The sequence below is a fragment of the Centroberyx gerrardi genome, chromosome 1 (genome assembly GCF_048128805.1).
Source record: "Centroberyx gerrardi isolate f3 chromosome 1, fCenGer3.hap1.cur.20231027, whole genome shotgun sequence".
NCBI classification, from domain to species: domain Eukaryota; kingdom Metazoa; phylum Chordata; class Actinopteri; order Beryciformes; family Berycidae; genus Centroberyx; species Centroberyx gerrardi.
Window position 1 is genome coordinate 20,533,011 of NC_135997.1, and position 17,304 is coordinate 20,550,314.

At 44.5% G+C, this 17,304-nt stretch overlaps 1 protein-coding gene across 1 annotated transcript in view; it reads left to right on the forward strand.

Moving 5' to 3' along the window:
* The first annotated feature begins 1,090 nt into the window (after nucleotides 1-1,090).
* galnt2 (UDP-N-acetyl-alpha-D-galactosamine:polypeptide N-acetylgalactosaminyltransferase 2) overlaps nucleotides 1,091-17,304 on the forward strand; it is a 57,984-nt gene continuing 41,770 nt past the window's right edge. Inside the window, exon 1 of the mRNA XM_071909414.2 lies at nucleotides 1,091-1,313. Coding sequence (XP_071765515.1) covers nucleotides 1,218-1,313 — 96 coding nt within the window. The 5' untranslated portion in view covers nucleotides 1,091-1,217. The remainder of the gene's footprint in view (nucleotides 1,314-17,304) is intronic.

A 17,304-nucleotide genomic window follows, 5' to 3' on the forward strand; every position in this document is an offset into this window, starting at 1 on the left:
TGGTGCTGGTATAATGAGAGAAAGCAACACCATAGCTTGCTAATGATAGTAAGTAAGGCACCACTCCACATGCAGCAAACATCCACCAACCATTAATAGTTAGTTTCTTAGTGGAAGCAAAAATTTGACCATATTCACCAGCTCATACTTCAGCTGATCAACTGCACAAACACACACTTCACTCCAAGGCAAAGATGGCTTGGGAGTCTAGTGTGCATGGTCACACAGGAGCAGACAGCAGAACTCAAACACCATCTGAGAAGTGCTGGTTTACTGGGAGATTTACTGGGGGATGTGGGAAAGACTGCTGCAGGGCAGGAAGGAAGAAAGGAAAGAAGGAAGGAAGAAAGGATAAATGGATGGATGAGTGAAGGAAGGAAGGAAGGAAGGATAAATGGATGGATGGAGGGAAGGAAGGAAGGATGGGGGATGGATGGAGGGAGGGAAGGAAGGATAAATGATGGATGGAGGGAAGGAAGGAAGAAAGGAAGGAAGGAAGGATGGATGGAGGGAAAGAAAGAAGGAAGAAAGGAAGGATGGATGGATAGATGGAGAGAACAAGGAAGGGAGGAAGGAAAGGAAGGGAAAGGAAAGGAAAGTACTAACACTTTTCCAAGCATTTCAAGCTGTGTTTAGATATTTTCTAAAGATAGATTAGACCCAGATAGCAGCCCGACGTGAATCACAGAAAAATAAATCTTACATGTTTTATTTTTACTATAAAGTGTGTTTGGGGCTTCGGCTCCCCTAGCGTCGGCACAGAGCAAAGCCTTAACGGAAAGCGACAGTACAACCATGTTGCATGATCACAGATCCTCTCTCACTCCGGGAGACAAATAACTAAAATATTGCAACTACCCGTTTCCTCTGCCAGCCTATACGGTCTGTCCCCCACCCCCCCTCCGCCTGGCCTAGCACGGCTCGGCACGGCACGGCACGAATCGCTGTCAGCCGCGGCCCTCCTCCGTGGCTTCCTGAGCCGGTGTTTGATTGGATTAGAGTCGGCTAGCCTTTCCCCTCTAACCCCGGTGATGTTGGCTGGCTGCTTCCTGCTCCCTCCGCTCCGCTCCTCCTGACCGACTGACGAAGCCTCCCGAAGCCGCACGGCGAAGCGTCCTGCGCGGATACAGCCGACCGGGACGAGCCGCTAGCCAAAAGCGACAAAACCCGCACAGTATAGGCAGACAGACAGACGGAAAAAAAAAAACAAGACAGCGATGCGGAGGAAATCGAGGATGTTGTTGTGTTTTGCGGTGCTGTGGGTGCTGGGAATAGCCTACTACTTCTACTCGGGGACAACGTTGAGTCGAAAGGTAGGATTTTCTTCCCTCGACTGTCTTTTCTGGACACACTGTCCGTCTCAGGCTGGGTGCCACAAAAATACTGTGTGGGGTTTCTTCCAGGACAAAGCAAAGATGGTGCGGTCTAATTTGTCGCTGTTATTCGGAGGTGGGTATTGCGACTACAGCGGTGCTATGAGGCATGTGATAAAAAAGGGCCTGCTATTATCAGTGGGCAGGCATTGATTTAGTGGAGATGAGTGTGGACAAGGGCAGCAGGGTAGCGGGGCTGGCCGGCTCGCGTGCACAGACCTCCCGCGGTGACTGCTGATTGCCTTCCTGTGGCAGCGGGAGTGGAGCACGAGCACGGCCGCACCGGGGCAGCCCGGTGACCACTTTATCATGTCAGGACCGCTTTTACACTTGAAGCCAAATGCAGGATTTTAAAGTGAAACCATGTAGAGTGATTATTATTAGCCTGCTGGCCTGGCTCGCGGGGCCGGGGGGTTTAGCCTTTAGAGCACGTCACCACTAGCTGCTGTACTGAGACATGGGCAAGCAGGAAGTATGCTGACTAACCGGTTTAAAGCTCAGAGAGATGCTCTCTGATTTTATTTTGTAGTTTGTTTAAAACTAGGAGTTTAGTGTTGTTTTCTGGACGCACAACTCCGATGATTTTTTTCCTAGATTGTTTCCAGCTTTTCACCCATTCTCTCGTGTTTCCCCTGCTGTGTTAATCTACTCCGTGTCCTATCGCATTAAAACTATTTTCACAGCTGAGCTCATTCTCTTTTACCTGTGTGTCCTGTGGTTGGTTTACAGCAAATGCAAGCTAATAGGCCTGTAAACTCCCACTGTAGGACCGTTATCCATCTTAAAGCCACTGGGATATGTTAGTATTATTACTGTTCAGGTTGAATTGGTATGGTATGTATGGATTCCATTCATAATGGACCAGGCCCATACATGCCATCTATGACAATCTACAAGTTAAATATCATACAGGTGACCACATGCAGAGGAAGACATGTTAACATTGAGCACCTAAACTGTGTGAGTGAGAGAGAGAGGGGGAGAGAGAGAGGAAAAAAAAAACGAGACAGTGAGCACAAGCACATCCAGCTCGTGGTGTGTGTGTGTGAGAGAGAAAGAGAGAGAGAGAGAGCGAGCAAGAGAGAGCACAAGCACATCCAGCTTGTTGTGTGTGTGTGTTTCCACCCGTGTTAATGCAGCCCATCCTGCTGTGTCCATGTATGAACTGCTCTGTGTGGGCGAGTGTGTGCACAGTACACTGCCTGTATTACCCCTCCAGATCCGGTTGTGTGTGTGTGTGTTTTTTAGTGTGTGTTGTGTCTGTGTGTGAACAAGAGTGTATGTGTGTGTGTGTGTGTGTGTGTGTGTGAGAATGCCCTGTGTGTATTCCACCTGTCTCTTGTCTTGTCCTATCTGTCTCTCTGTTTGCTTTGCTCCAGTCAACCAGAGCAGCCCTTTTACTTTTCCATTAGGCTGATAGCTGTGTGTGTGTGTGTGTGTGTGTGTGTGTGTGTGTGTGTGTGTGTGTGTGTGTGTGTGTGTGTGTGTGGTGGGGAAGGGGGTCAAAGGGACACTCTGTGATGTGCACTCAAACACAGTAACTTTCTCTAGCGTTGGTGTGCGGGCAGCATTAATGTGGAGCCTGCGTGAGCGACTGTTGGCACCAGGCTGGTGTTGCCACACAGCAGCTGATTTAATCAGTTTCAACAAGGGACCTGGGAAGGTAAACTGCATTTAATTTCTCACTGCTGTCGCAGCAAAACATCGTAACTGCAATTTGGTGAATTTCATGTTTTTACCTGAGCTGAAGGCTTACACAGTCCCATGTATAGATTGAGCCCATTTCATGACCCCAGGGCCGATGAAAACCATTCAAAACCCATTGTGAAATTTCAAAAAGTGTTTGGTGATCAAAATGAAAATGAAGCTGTTTTCCTAAATTCCTGAAAGTGGACTTTTTGAAGATACAAGGTTTTCATGTGACAGCAGCCTTCTGCTACATAGCGGGACACAATCTCCTTTCATCCCCCTCTTACCGTCCCCTGATGTTGCTCGTGTGCAGCATTACATCCCACTACGCGATGTGTTAGTGTGTCATTCAGGCTAGCGAGGACTGTAGCTTATTCTTAGGGCGAGTCTCAAATCCAGCAGCTGTGTGCCTGCCAGTGTGATCGGGAGTCGCACTATCACTGGAGCTAATTCAAATGCCCACTTTTGAATAATCTGAAGGACAGTGCCTCTGCCAGAGGAATTAGTTTAACTGGCTTCTTCAGCTCTGTTACACGCACGCTCATGATACTGTGGCTCTTCGGATCAAAGCGCTCGCCAAATAGCATTTCCAGTATTATCGGCTCAAAAGTACCCTATTTGGAAGAATGTCTCTCTTGTTGGAGTCTGTATCTCAGGGGAGTTTTAATGCACTTTTTGAATTCAATAACTGCCTGTGTAACAGTGCAGTGTGCCATCACATTGTCCTGTTGGGAAGTGCATGTTGCCCTTTCTGACAAATTGCTTGCAAGCTTTGTTGGTATGGCAATAAAGTACTGAAATGTCACCATGTGCCTTTAGAACCCGGGAGCAGACCTTTTTTTACAGAACGCTCTTCTTGTCTCTTTGATCACAGATTTTGAACTAGTTCAGTGGCAAAGTTTGTCTTACTTGTAATAGTGCAACAGTGTACACAGGGATACTGAGTATACTTTGTCTTTCTCTGATTCACTTGCCACCTCATTCTGACAGTTCTAAACCTGGGGGAGACTAGATGATTTCGGGGGGTTTGCAAGATGGTTTATGGAAAATTTCTGATATAGAAATTCATTATCATGCTTTTAACCTTGGAGACAAAAGCCTTGTTCTTGTGAAGCAGTGAATATTTGCAGCCACTCAGCGTTTTTCAATAAGTAATCCATTAAAACATCCTGAAAAGGGAAAATGTTTGGTGTCACAGACTACCTGGTATTAAATGGTGCGCAGTGGAGAAGATGGACAGAAAAGATGGAAGGAGAAGACTAGATGGAAGTCATGAGTTCAGTTTGACCTTTGTCACATGTTGCCTGCTCCTCCTTGCTACCTAATGCACAGTATACAGCAGAGTGACGGCAAAACTAGAGACGTTCAACAGTTGGGTTCAAACTCACGTAGCTGCAAGTACAGTGTTGCCCTAAGAATGTCTTCCTTGTTGGACTCAGGGGGTTTTCCTGCCAGCTCTCGGGGAGATAACGTCCCATTGTTGAGTCTCTTTTCCTGCCAATCAGTGGTGTGATAGGGGAGGTAAAGGGCAGATAGGGGCGGCAGCGCTGGTGGGTGGCACTGGACCACAGGGAAAACCGACAAACACCGACTTCATTAACAAGGCTGTTATCAGCCATTTGAACAAAGATACAGAAAGTAATTGGATTTAACAAAGCTGTAATCAGAGTGAGAGATTTTTTTTCCATTAAAGGGCGTCGAGGTGATCAGTGGGATAACGTGTTTTGCATAGGTCCAATCTCACGTTACACTCTCTCTCTGTCTATCTCTCTGTCTCTCTGTCTGTCTGTCTGTCTGTTTGACTCTGTCTCTGTCTGTCTCCTCTCTCTCTCTTTCTCTCTGCCTCTCAGTCTCTCTCTCTCTCTCTCTCTCTCTCTCTCTCTCATAAATTATACTCGTTACACTGTAAAAAAAAAAAAAGCAGAAATGTAATTTTAGAATAATCTCCAAAAAGAGTATATATCTGCTAGCAACCTTATTCACATTGACAGATTCACAGCGTTGGGGCAAGGGCTAGAGTGAGTGGGCAAGGACAAATCACACAGGAACTGCTCATGCACACAGTGTCCACAGCTGATGCAGAAACAAGCTTAGCTGTCACCCAAAAGAGGATGGGACCGCTGAATTCCCAGTATTTTCGAGTGCGTTCTGAACCCCCGGAGGTTTCGATTGGCCACTTGTTGGTGGCTCCAGCAGGAAGTGATACTGCTGCCCGTGTCACAGGCCTGAAGAAGTGAGTTCAGGGCCGTCCTTCCTGCTAATTGAGCAGCACACATGAATTAGCTCAGTGGGGACCGTGGGAGTCTGTGATGCTGTCTGGAAGGTGTAGTCATCGCTATCTGAAGCTGTAGGCTTTAAGATCTCGCCTGTCTGTGCTTGTCTCAAACTGTGGCTCTATCAATATACCCATCTCTCACTGTAGACAGTATGGCTTCACTAGCTGTTTAAAACCAGTAAAATGTGAGAAAAATGAACCCAACTGCACGACACAGCCTCTCTGACTGCATGTGTTGATGCTGCATTATGGATGTAGAATGGTGTGTGCAGTTATTTAGTAGGCAGTATGCAGAGTGAGGCGTGTGCTGTGTCTCCGGCCCTCAACACAGCCAGCAGCAGCAGCCTGCACTGTCTGCCGGACTAAGGCATGACATCATTGTCAGCTCACACACACACACACACACACATGCCCATGGGGGCTCGCGTTCTTACACAACAACACACTAAATACACACTGTACGCATGGACACGTGCATGTACACTTCATCACACCTTTCCTGTACATGCACGCTTATACACACACGCACACGCACACACACACCATGTAATACTGACTATTTTACATGCTGTCTCTGCCCAACTCTGCTTCTTGGCTTTTCTGATGAACTAAGCAACTCAGCCAAGGCAGATGTTAGGGCTTCTGTGTCTGTGTGTGTGTGTGACAGAGACAGAGAGAGGGAGAGAAAATGAATCAGTATTGGACTGGAGTGATTGTCAACTATTGTTGTCATCAGCTGAGTTCCCTGTAGTTCTGTAGCTAGAGCCATCTATATAAGAGTTGTGCCATTGAAACCACTTGAGGCCCCAGTAGTTCAATAATCTTATATTGCCAGAACACAATGTAATTCCAGACAGTAAGCAGCGCTATTATTGCTAACTAACTCAATTCAGTTCCACAGAGTAAAAAAATGAATCAATGAAAGGCTTAAATAAAGCTGTAGAACCCAGAGTTTTGCAACATTCTCAGATGCAGTTTTTGTTTGAAGTATTGACTGTGTGTAGTTTTTTGGGGAGTTTTCTTCATAGGTGATGTTCAAGTACCTGTTTAAAGTGATGATCACTGCTGACAGGTGTTCCCCTTGATTCAGGGTGGAAATAGAGATGCTTAAGTAGTTGTGTCACTTGTGGCTTCTGTCTTTTTCAAATGCTTTATTTTCCTAGGGTAAGGTTAACCAAAAACACTCTTTTTTTTTTTCAGCAAGAAACTGCTTCACACTCACATTAGAGTTGCACGCCTTCATACCTGGGAGCCTCCCGGTACAGCAGTAGTCTTGCGCTGTTGGTCACTGAACAGCTCCACTGGTGCATGTTGGGGTATCGGGGGGGGGGGGGCGTGAGTGCCTTGCTCCAGGGTAACTTGACGGTAGTTGTTGTGGGAGGAGAGAAACTATTACTCCTCCACCTGGCCCACCCAGAGTTTTCCAGCTGGCTCGGGGGATTAAACCAGTGACCCTGGATCAATCCACCTAAGAGGGAAAGGAGAGAGGAAGAGACGACGGGAAAGACAGAGGGAGAATGCCGGGAAAAAAGGATTGTAGAGAAAGAGAGAGGCGAGGGTTGTGGCTGGGTTGGCAGCTTTTATTTCCATCAGTCAGGAGGTGTTAGGCCCGGTCTGCCGGCCCTGCAACACAATTACTGACTGGCTTCTGTGGACGGGCTGACAGAGAGACAGATTTATAGATACAGACAGATACAGCCAGGCGGAGAGACCGGCTCAGACGTGGGAGACTCGCAAGCAAAAAGACAAATAGTTTAGCTAATATCACCATGAATGTAGGTTTGTATAGGAGCAGTTTCCTCTCTCTTTTTCATGCTCTCTGTTTTTCTTCTGCCCTCAGGGTAGCAGAGAGAAAGCTACACTCTGCCCTGATCCGTCAGAACTCCTTGTTTCTTTCTTTATCTTTTGTTCTTTCCATCATTTCTTCACTCATCCTTGCTTTCTTTCAGCCTTTCTTTGACTATTTTGCTCTTTTGTACTTTCTCTCTTTCTGTAGTTCTTTCTTTATTCCCATCTCTTTTCTTGATTTCTCTCTCTCGTTCCTCAGGCTAGTGTCTTTGCTGCATCCATCCATCCATCCTTCTGTCCTCAGTCGTTGGCAGATTCTCTGTAGTTAAACACAGCAGCATGTTGAATATGAGAGCAGCAGGAGAGCTGCTCTAAACTAGATTAGATGGAGCATTGATGGCAAAGTTGAAAGGGATGAGGAAATCTATTGTTCTTGGGATCAACGCTGAGACCAGAATTTTTAAAAGATCTGTTTTTGTTCAAACATCAAGGAAACAAAGGAGAAAGGGAGCAACCCTCGTGAATTCAGTTCGTCACATTATTGCAACTACGTCAAAACACTGAGATTTTGACGTCCTCACAACTTAATCTTGTAACATTCAGCCTAGTTTGGTCACTTGGTGCGCAGCAGTAATCTCTATTCCTGTTATCAGGCCAAGCTATTCAAATAGGCATGGTAGGGAGAGAGGTTTTGCCTGTGCCCTTCCTCTGTGGCAAGGACACAGAAATCACTAAATAAAAATGGGCAATCTCATTACAATACCTATTCATGAATGTTAATTTAGTTGGTGCACTTCCAATCACTGCCATTGAACTTTGATAATTTGTCCATGATGTGTTGCCATGGCAAAGGCACTTCTTGGCTGAACAGTGGCAGTGGTTGTTTGAATACTCCAGCTTTGAGTTTCACGCATTGTCCATATGTGGGAAAAAAGCCAATTTCTCACCACAGTAGGTTTACTATTGGTGGTGGACAATTTGAAGTGAGTGGATCCACAACGCTGCACAGCCGTTAGTAAATATCTGTGGGTGTGTTTGTCTTAGGAGGCGTCCAGACAGAAACAGATGAAATGTATGAAGTTTGTATATGGATCTGTCACTCTTCGTTCATTGTCCCATTGGAATGTGAAACGGAGGTGTGGTGTTTTTGAAAAATGGCAGGTGGATAATTTGTAGAAAGATGAAACATAGATCTCAACAAGCGCAAGCTCCTTGCTATTGACACTCCCATATTGCTACACTTACTAGCCAACTAAAGTGTCAGGATTCACAATTTGAACACTGTGTTCTATATAACTAAACTAGAAGACCAATTGCTGCACCAATATTATGCCACACCATACTAGTTCTGTTTGCTGTCATTCAACTCTGGGAAGTTGTGTAAGTTGTGGAAGTGAAATTAGTTGCTCTTCCATTTTGAAAATCGAGAGAAAAGGCCTATCAGAGCTTTCACAGTCTCTGATAGGCTACTGAGCAGCTAATGGATAATTACGTATGCTGCAGTCCAAAGAATTTGAATGGTTTCAGCTTTTGACTTACAATAAATATGGACAGCGCTGCGTAAAAAAGACGGACAGCCTTCCGTTCTCTCCGTCAACCGTCAACTTATGGGCCCAGTAGAGAATATATTGGCTCAGTCTGTTTTTGACAGATACAAAATCTCTGTCTAGCTCACCCCCTCAGCCTTGCTCTCAACTGTTTGTGTTACTGCTGACTTACAAAACAAATGCATACAGGCCTCCCACCTTATCTTTATACTGAAACCTTCACAGTAGGTGTGCCTGGATCCCTGTGCCGACGTTCTGCACCGACCTGAACTGTGAACTGTTTTTTGGCATTTCTGCTAGGATTCGACAATATGTACAAAATTTATATCACGATAATCATAAGAAATTACTTTGATGTTGATATATATAAACCCATATATCTGCTAACATGCAAAATCGCAGGTTAAATAGCACTATTAAACTGCATGGAAATATAGAGTATGGTAAAACTCTCTATTTGCTTTTCATTATACATTTAGAAATGTATCACGATAACTCGCACAATTTCAGCACAGTATAATGTTTTTGAAAGGTGATAAATGATAATATTGAATTGTTGCCATAATATGGAATTGCCCAGCCCTAATTTCTCTTTTATTAGTCAATATACAGTGGCGAGAGAAGGAACAGATGTGAGAAAGGATGAACTAGAGCCAGATCAAACCTCGAAAATGTCCCGTATGTGGAATGGCAGTTAGAGCACTTATCCACGGGAGCGGCACCACAAAGTCGCTCCTACGTTGAAACTCAGGTGGATCCTGTCCAGTTAGTCCATTGGATAACATCAGGATAGGAATCTGACTTTCATCCTCGGGCCTCAGAGGCTGCTGGAGTCCAAAGCTTACCAGCCGCTCTCTGTACTTCACCAGCTGAGCTGATTTTTAAAATATAAAGAAACATCCAAATGATGGTTGGTCATCTGCCAAAGCGGTGGGCAGATAAAACAAATTTACCAGCCGCAGGCAAACATTTACCAACACTGGGCTGGTAGGAGGTGTGGGTTTCTTACTCTGCATCAAATCATGGCTGCTCAAACAAAAAATCCACCCTAAAGTACTTTGAAAAAGCTATTGGCGGTGTACCTGCATGGCGTTTCGGACGTTTTCAGCTATTTGAAACAGCACACGCCACAGAATCAAAGAGTAAGGGCTTCTTTCTAGACTCACCATTTTGCACCGACATTCAACAAACATACAGGGAGACATCCATTGTAGAAGAGGCAGAGATACCAGTTTCTCCACTAACAGCAGCCTCAATAGACCATTATGCAATCCACAGGCCGTTGTGTTTTGCATCAGGGACTCAACCCTCAATCCTTTTTCTCAACTGGAAAACCTCTCGCTATCGCTGTCTGAAATGCTCAGGCACGTTCTCTGGGGGTCGTCGAAAAGCATTCTGGGAAATGTAGGAAATGACTCACTGAAGTAGAAGTAGATGAGGCAGGTTCAGGGAAAGTGGGTACAACAAAAAAGTAAATTACTTCATCACAAAATAACTCCTGGAATGCATTAAACATCACAGATTGATATCTAACAGTGTAAAAAATCCAAGGTGGATTTTTCCTTTTTAAGAGCGAGTTTTTGAAATGACCTGATTGTAAACCTCTAGCGTGCTGGCAGAAACATCACAGGACTTACACACACACACACACACACACACACACACACACACACACAAGGTCCAAATTCCAGGGTTAATGTTAGTGATGTTATTGGCCAATACCAGTAAAGAAGAGCTGTGTAAACTGTCTTGATGGCCGGTAAAAGTAGCTGATGTTGAAATGGGTTTCAGGAAGCAGAGATGCTGACTCGTCAGCTCCTCTAATTGTTTGAAATATGGAAGGATTCACAGACTGAATGGCTCACTGGTTGACTGACTTGCTGACTGGCTGGCTGGCTGTGAAACTCATCACTGGAGGCTTAAAATGACCAATATCCATAGCCGGTTCAACATACTTATACACACAGCCATAGAAATGTACACAAATTGCAGACTACAATTGCTTCTGTATGTCCTGTAAATGGCACAGTGGAGGAATTAGATGAAATGCATAATTAGAGAGTTCTGGTGTGTGTGTGTGTCGTGTGTGTGTGTCTTTGACCACATGTTCTCCCATTCTGCTGTTTTTTTCTCTCGACTTGTCTCTCTTGGGGACACGTCATCAGATGTCGGACTCTGTGTTTGTGTGTGTGTTTTTTACGTGTGTGTGTCTGTGTATGTTTTGCTCGTATCTGTGTGTGCGAGACTGGCCCATGTAATATACCAAGCTATTACACAATTTTACAAGACAGAAGAGGATGAAATAAAATGCTTTTTTTCCCCAAGTCACGTCGTGTTCTGATTCCTGAGTCCTACGTTCTCTAAAATTAAGTGTCTAATCAGGACGACACAGAAAAGCAGGAAAAAAGGTAACTTGTCCGAAAGGCTGACATTCTGGGGGAAAAACTGAAAATCACATCCTTTAAAAAATGTGCTCCTGAGGCAGCAAAACTAGTCTGGTGTTAAAAACAGACTGTTACGGCTTAATCCTCTGGTGACAGAAACCTTGGATGGGGTTTATGTTAAAATAGAGGCATACATTTAATATGATTGTAAAGTATGCCTCTATTTTATCATAAGCCCTCTATATTAACATAAACCCAGTCCAAGGTTCCTATCGCCACAGGATTATGCTGTAACAGTCTGTTTTTAACACTGTTTTTAGTTTCGCTGCCTCAGGAGCCCATACAGCCTCTGCAAGTTGTAATTGTACGAGTTCATATACGATGATTTATGGTAGGAAACTCTTTGTTACTTCAAATAAGCTGCTGTGCCCATTGGTCCCAGTGAGGAATACACTGCCAGCAGGCAGTTTGTAGGGTAGCTGAGCGGCAAACATAGAAACTCATTTTATGATTACTTACTTTGCTTAAGTGTGATTATATGTTTGGATGTGGAAGTATATCGGCAGGCCTATATAATGGTCCATATGTCAAGGAACGTGCTGTGTGTGGTCTGTTTGTCATTGCTTATGTGTGTATTAAGGTAGTATTTCGGTAGTATTTCAATTACAATATTTACATGGTTTGAAATAACACAATTTCTCTAATAACTTGGTTTACATGTATTCATTTAGTCTGTCTATATGCACTGTGCTGTGTTGTTTGCTGTGTAAATACAACATCCAGGTTACTGCGTCAGTAAATCGAAAGATGTAGGTGTTTTAACCAGGAGTATGACCTTACCCCAGTTAAGATAATCAGATACATTTACATGACAGTTTTTATTGCCTTTATCAAAGTATAATATTGAATTATTAGTGTGCATGTGAACATAATCATGTAAATGTGTGGATGTGTGAGTATCTCTCAAAGACTGTGTGTGTGTAGTTACACATGTTCTCGTGACTCGAGCCATATTTCACAGAGTCTGTGATGTCATTAAGCTCTCCAGTTTCTTTCCAACAGGCCATATGGTAATATACTCATTTCCCTCTGTCTCTCCCACCTTCTCTTTCCCTTTTTTCCTTTACTTTTCTCTCTTTCCCTTCCTGCTTTCTCTCTGCTTCTATCTTGCACAAATTCACTTTCTCTGCTCTCATGCTTACTTTCTTTCTCTCATACTTAACTGCTTCCTTTTTTTTTTTTTTTTTTTGAAGTGGCCAGGAATTCAGTCTGTCATCCTGGGAGCCAATCATGAGAACACATTATTCTTGTCATGTGGAGACCCACCAGAAACAGGCCTGTGACCCATTTTGGGCCCTAACCCACAGTTTTAGAAACCGCTGGTATAAAGAAAGTAACAGAATATCCTGAGCTCTTCAGCCAGCTGCCCTGCGCCTGTTTCTGTGTCTCTGTGCATTTCTGCCTTAAAAGGTAGGTTTGATTTATCTGCGCTTGCAGCTCGGTGGGGGTGGAGCAGATGTGATTGTGTCAGACCCCATCAGGAGGGCTAAGAATAGCTAAGATATCTAACACCTTAGCTTGGGTTGGTTTGGAATAGGTTGTTTCACGCCTCCCCTGCTGCGTGTAGTTATGCTCTGGAGTCTAATGTCATGTTGGAGACGAGGCCAGTCTGCTGCTAGCTGAATATTTGATGTAGGTACAGCTAACCAAGGCTGAACTTTGGGAAGAGCTTCAAGTATTCGGAGTGCTGTAGTAGACCCACCTGAATGTGTAGCTGTGTTAGCCTCCTCTATGTGTGACGATAATATCACGATATATGGTTTCATTACTACAGTACAACCCGCCGATGGCCACTTTCACACATGCAGCTTCACCCAGAAATATTCAGAAAATTTTCTGTTTGAGTCATGTGTGAGTCAACATTCCGGTGAGTCAAGTTAATCCGGTAATTTCCCCCCTCAAGACCTTGTGAAATTCCTGGAAATCTTCCTTTGTGATGCTAGTGTGAAGAAAAGCCCCAAGATTCCCGGATCAAGCACTCTGAAGTGGCGTATTTTGTTGTCCGACTCGCTCACGGCAGCATTTGTTTTGGAGTGGGTGAGTTGAAAGTTTGAAAACCGGCAAAGTGAGCAAATTTCGTTTTCATAAAATTGTGTGGAAATTGGATGGACTCGGAAACAAGGGCGCCAATAGCGGTCCGAGTGGAGGATGAGATTAATATGCACATTAACAATAGTAGGAGAAACTGCTCTTCATCCGCCATTTTTTTTTAAACGATAACAAAATTACGTCTTCCGTCATGTGCCTTAAACGCAACATTCACCGTCAAAATTTTCTGGATAGTAGCTAATGGTGTGAATAGAGGAAACCACTAGTGCTGCCGGAAAGACGTTAATCTTCCGGGATCTGTGTGTGAAAAGGGCTAAAGTTATTTGTCCCTGTCAAACTCTTTCCCTCCTTCTCACCTCCTACACTTCCCCCCTTCTCTCCGTCTCACTCACGGCTGTCACTCTTCTTTCTGCTCCTGTCCATTAAGGTGGCAGCCGCAGAGTGTGTGATGTGTTCACAGGCCGGGGTTCACTGTCCCGGCTGGTGAATGATTGACCCAGCAGTGTGTAACTACAGCAAGACACCACTCTGGAGCTAAAAACAGCAGTCCGCCAGCAGAGACTGGTGTTGGGACATGGGGTGTGGCTCATGTCAGCTAAATGATTAAATTGAAGATAGGAACGCAGCTGAATCAAATGCCACTGCACAGTTGAGATCAATTTGTGGCATCAGAGAATCGGCATGCTGCAGATCTGGTTTCTCTTGCTGCACAGATTGGCATCTGGTTAGATAGGTTCTCATTCTTATTTCTTGAGGCATGTTGTGGGATTATGCAACATAAAGCTGTATACCTGGAGTGATTTAAATTACTGCATCTGTACTGTTGGAACTTAATTCTAATTTAGATTAATCAATGATTTGATATCATGAGGCAACCACGAAAGAAGTGTTTATCCATGTTTGGGGTTTTTTCAAAATGTAGCATTGCCAAATTAATTGAAATTAAATGTATCAATCTACAAGAAGGGACCCCTAATTTGTAAACAATTAAAACCTCTCAACAGCATATCACAGTTGGCAGAGTTCAAGAGGAAGTAGGCACCAAAATCTTGGTACCCTGTGTCCTCTGTGAGCGTTTCACAGCACATTACCAAACTCTGAGAGTGGTCGAAAAACCAAGTGAAACCAGAATGCACGTCTTCGCTCTCTGGTAAGTGTGACAAATGACCAGGATTCATAGAGGCAATGATATTCTCTACTGCGATCACCTAAATATGATAAATTGCATTCAATAAAAAGAAAGGGACTGAATTATTTTGTTGAGTTTACTCTTTTGGATGTCATTCGACTGCCCTTTCTGAAGAAACCAGTAGTTTTCCACACCCTGCTGCAGTGGCTAGCATGGATAATATGGCTCAGCATCAGCAGCCTTTGGTTTTCTGTTTAAATACTAAGCGGTTTTGTGTGCTGCTTGCATGTCACCAATGTAATGATGATGTCCCGGCCAGGCTGCATCCTTTGGAAATGGGCCAGTACCAAATATTTATGATAACTGAACCAAACTGTGAACAAAAACACAATGGAGAAAACATATGATACAGTACTGGTGCAGTGGGAATACTGTCTGAGACTCTTTAGCCTCATCACCTCTTACATATGAGCTGGTTCACCAGTGTAGAAGAGCAACCAAACACCATGACGGTACATAAAAATGGGATGATAAAGGTCACTGGCCTGGTTTCTTAAACTATAGGTCAAAACCCAAAATGAGATGCATGCCTTCCTCCGGGGAGCCGGCACATGAGAAGAGTAGCAATTTGTTTTAATGGGCCTGTCTCCCATGGCGAAAAAATACATTTCTCCTTTTGTGTGCCAAAAAAAAGTTAAAGAGCCAGTGTTTGGCTGTGTAATTAGCCATCATTGAAAGTCTCACATCTGCTCCAAGTCTGTAACTTGATGTATTACAAGCTGAGTTGGTATCTTGCTCTTGATGTGTTTATGACTGTCTCTACATGTAATCACTCACCCACACACCCACATACACACACATAAAAAGGCAAACACAGACACACACCATGTGTTCTATGTGTAACAACACACACATGTGACCAAATCACCCACCACAGGAAACTGATGGAGACCGAAGAAATGTTGGTTCTGGCTCAGCCAAAAACACACACACACACACACACACACACACACACAGCAACACACAATACAGCTACTACTGTGCTCGAATGCATGCACATGATACCCATGTACTAAAACACACCTTCCCACTCTAGCTTACAGAAGGTTTTTGTCCTTGTATGGGAAAGAAAATATTTATAGACGTACAGTTTGTTGCTGTTCCAGCCAACCTCCTATGGTATGAGGTAACATGTACTGTGCTGCGATTTCAGTGGCTATCAGTAACCTAACATTGATGACCTCAGCGTCCAGGGAATCAAACCTGCCTGTTCTACGCTGACTTTATTTAGGAAATTGACATGGGGTTTTGATTCAAACATCAATCACTCCACTCCAGTGAGTTTACGACTACAACATGTTTTCGCAAATTCAACCAAATCTTGCCAAGGTTGGCAATCTTGACCTGTTTCTGTCCTTTTTAGTGCAAAAAAAGCACTAAAACACTCCCTTCAGATTCTCTTTAAAAAACAACCGGGCCTTCAATTTTCACAAATCATTACAATTTTGCCATAGTAAACAATCTAATGAGCGCTCGACAACAAGTGGATCATTACAACTTTTTAAGTGACTTGCCTGCAGCGAACTGGAGCGTTTCTGGTCATAATAATCACAGACAACCGCTGTGGTCCGGGACGGGACGATCACTTACTGTTAGCAGGGAGGGGGAGGGGGTTCAAAGACTGCAGTTAGGAAAGGGGGTGGGGAAAAGGAGAGGAAACAAGGGCTTGATGAAAGAGTTTTGACAACTTGATTGGGGATTTTAACATCCCCACCCTCTGCACCCCCCCACCCCTCCCCAACACACACACACACACACACACACACATCCCACCTTCTCTCTTCCTCTCCACCTCCCCCTCTCCCACCCTGACCTACTTTTTCCCTCTGCTGACACACTCAGATGATTCAGCAGTCTCTCTCTCTCTCTCTCTCTCTCTCTCTCTCTCTCTCTCTCTCTCTCTCTCTCTCTCTCTCTCTCTCTCTCTCTCTCTCGCTCTCTCCTTCTCTATTCTCTCTATCTTACTCCCTTATTCATCTTTCACCCCCCCACACTTCTCTTCCTTCCTCCCTCCCTCTTTCTCTCTCTTGTCTTCCCCTTGTTTCCCATTCCATCTTTTCGGTGTCTCCGGCAGCGCTGTCACTTTTTGCTAAAATTGAATTTGAACCTGCCCCATTATCAGGAGTCATTTGCTCAAATTAGTTCCAAACTCCCACAGCCTAACAGCAGGGAATGAGCGGCTTTGGCGATGCTGAATAATCATTACCGTCAGATGAAAGTCTCACATTTGCCAAAAGTTTTCAGGAAATTGAGATTTAACATTTTTTGTTTGGCTCTATGACGCCTCTGGACGGGCTCCCTGGGTGCAACTTAGTCAGCACATAAAGGATCATCTTTTAATTCAGGTAGAAAGATGAAAAACATCACGACACAGTGATATATACGGGGAGAGAAATGTCCCGGTTCCTGTCTCCTGTCCGTTCTGCCTCTCTTGTTCTCTTCTGCCCTTCCTGCCCTCTTGTTCCCTCCTCGTCTCCTCCCTCCCTCCCCCTCTCCCTTTCACAGATAACCCTCACTGCCTCTGTCCACAACTGTGAATCGACTGTATTATTGCTCTTTCTTTTTCTTTGTCTTTCTCACTTTTTATCTCTCGCTCTTTCGTTGCTCTTTCAAGTCCTCCTGCAGTCCCAGACAGGCACACAGAAGGCCCCGTCTCTGACCCATATCACTGAACATGAAAAGACCTGTCTGTCTCTGTCTGTGTGTGTGTGTGTGTGTGTGTGTGTGTGTGTGTGTGTGTGTGTGTGTGTTCAAAGGTATGAACTTCAGCGCTACAACAATAGCTGTAACGGACACCATGAACCTGAGCTCAGTCTATTGTGTCTATTAGCTTTGCACCATCACAGACAGGCAGGGAAACAGATGAGCGGACGGTCGGTCGGTCTGAACCAGGCGGCGGGCTGACCTTAAAGGACCAAGCTTTTGGGAGATTGGCCCGTTGGTCAGCTTA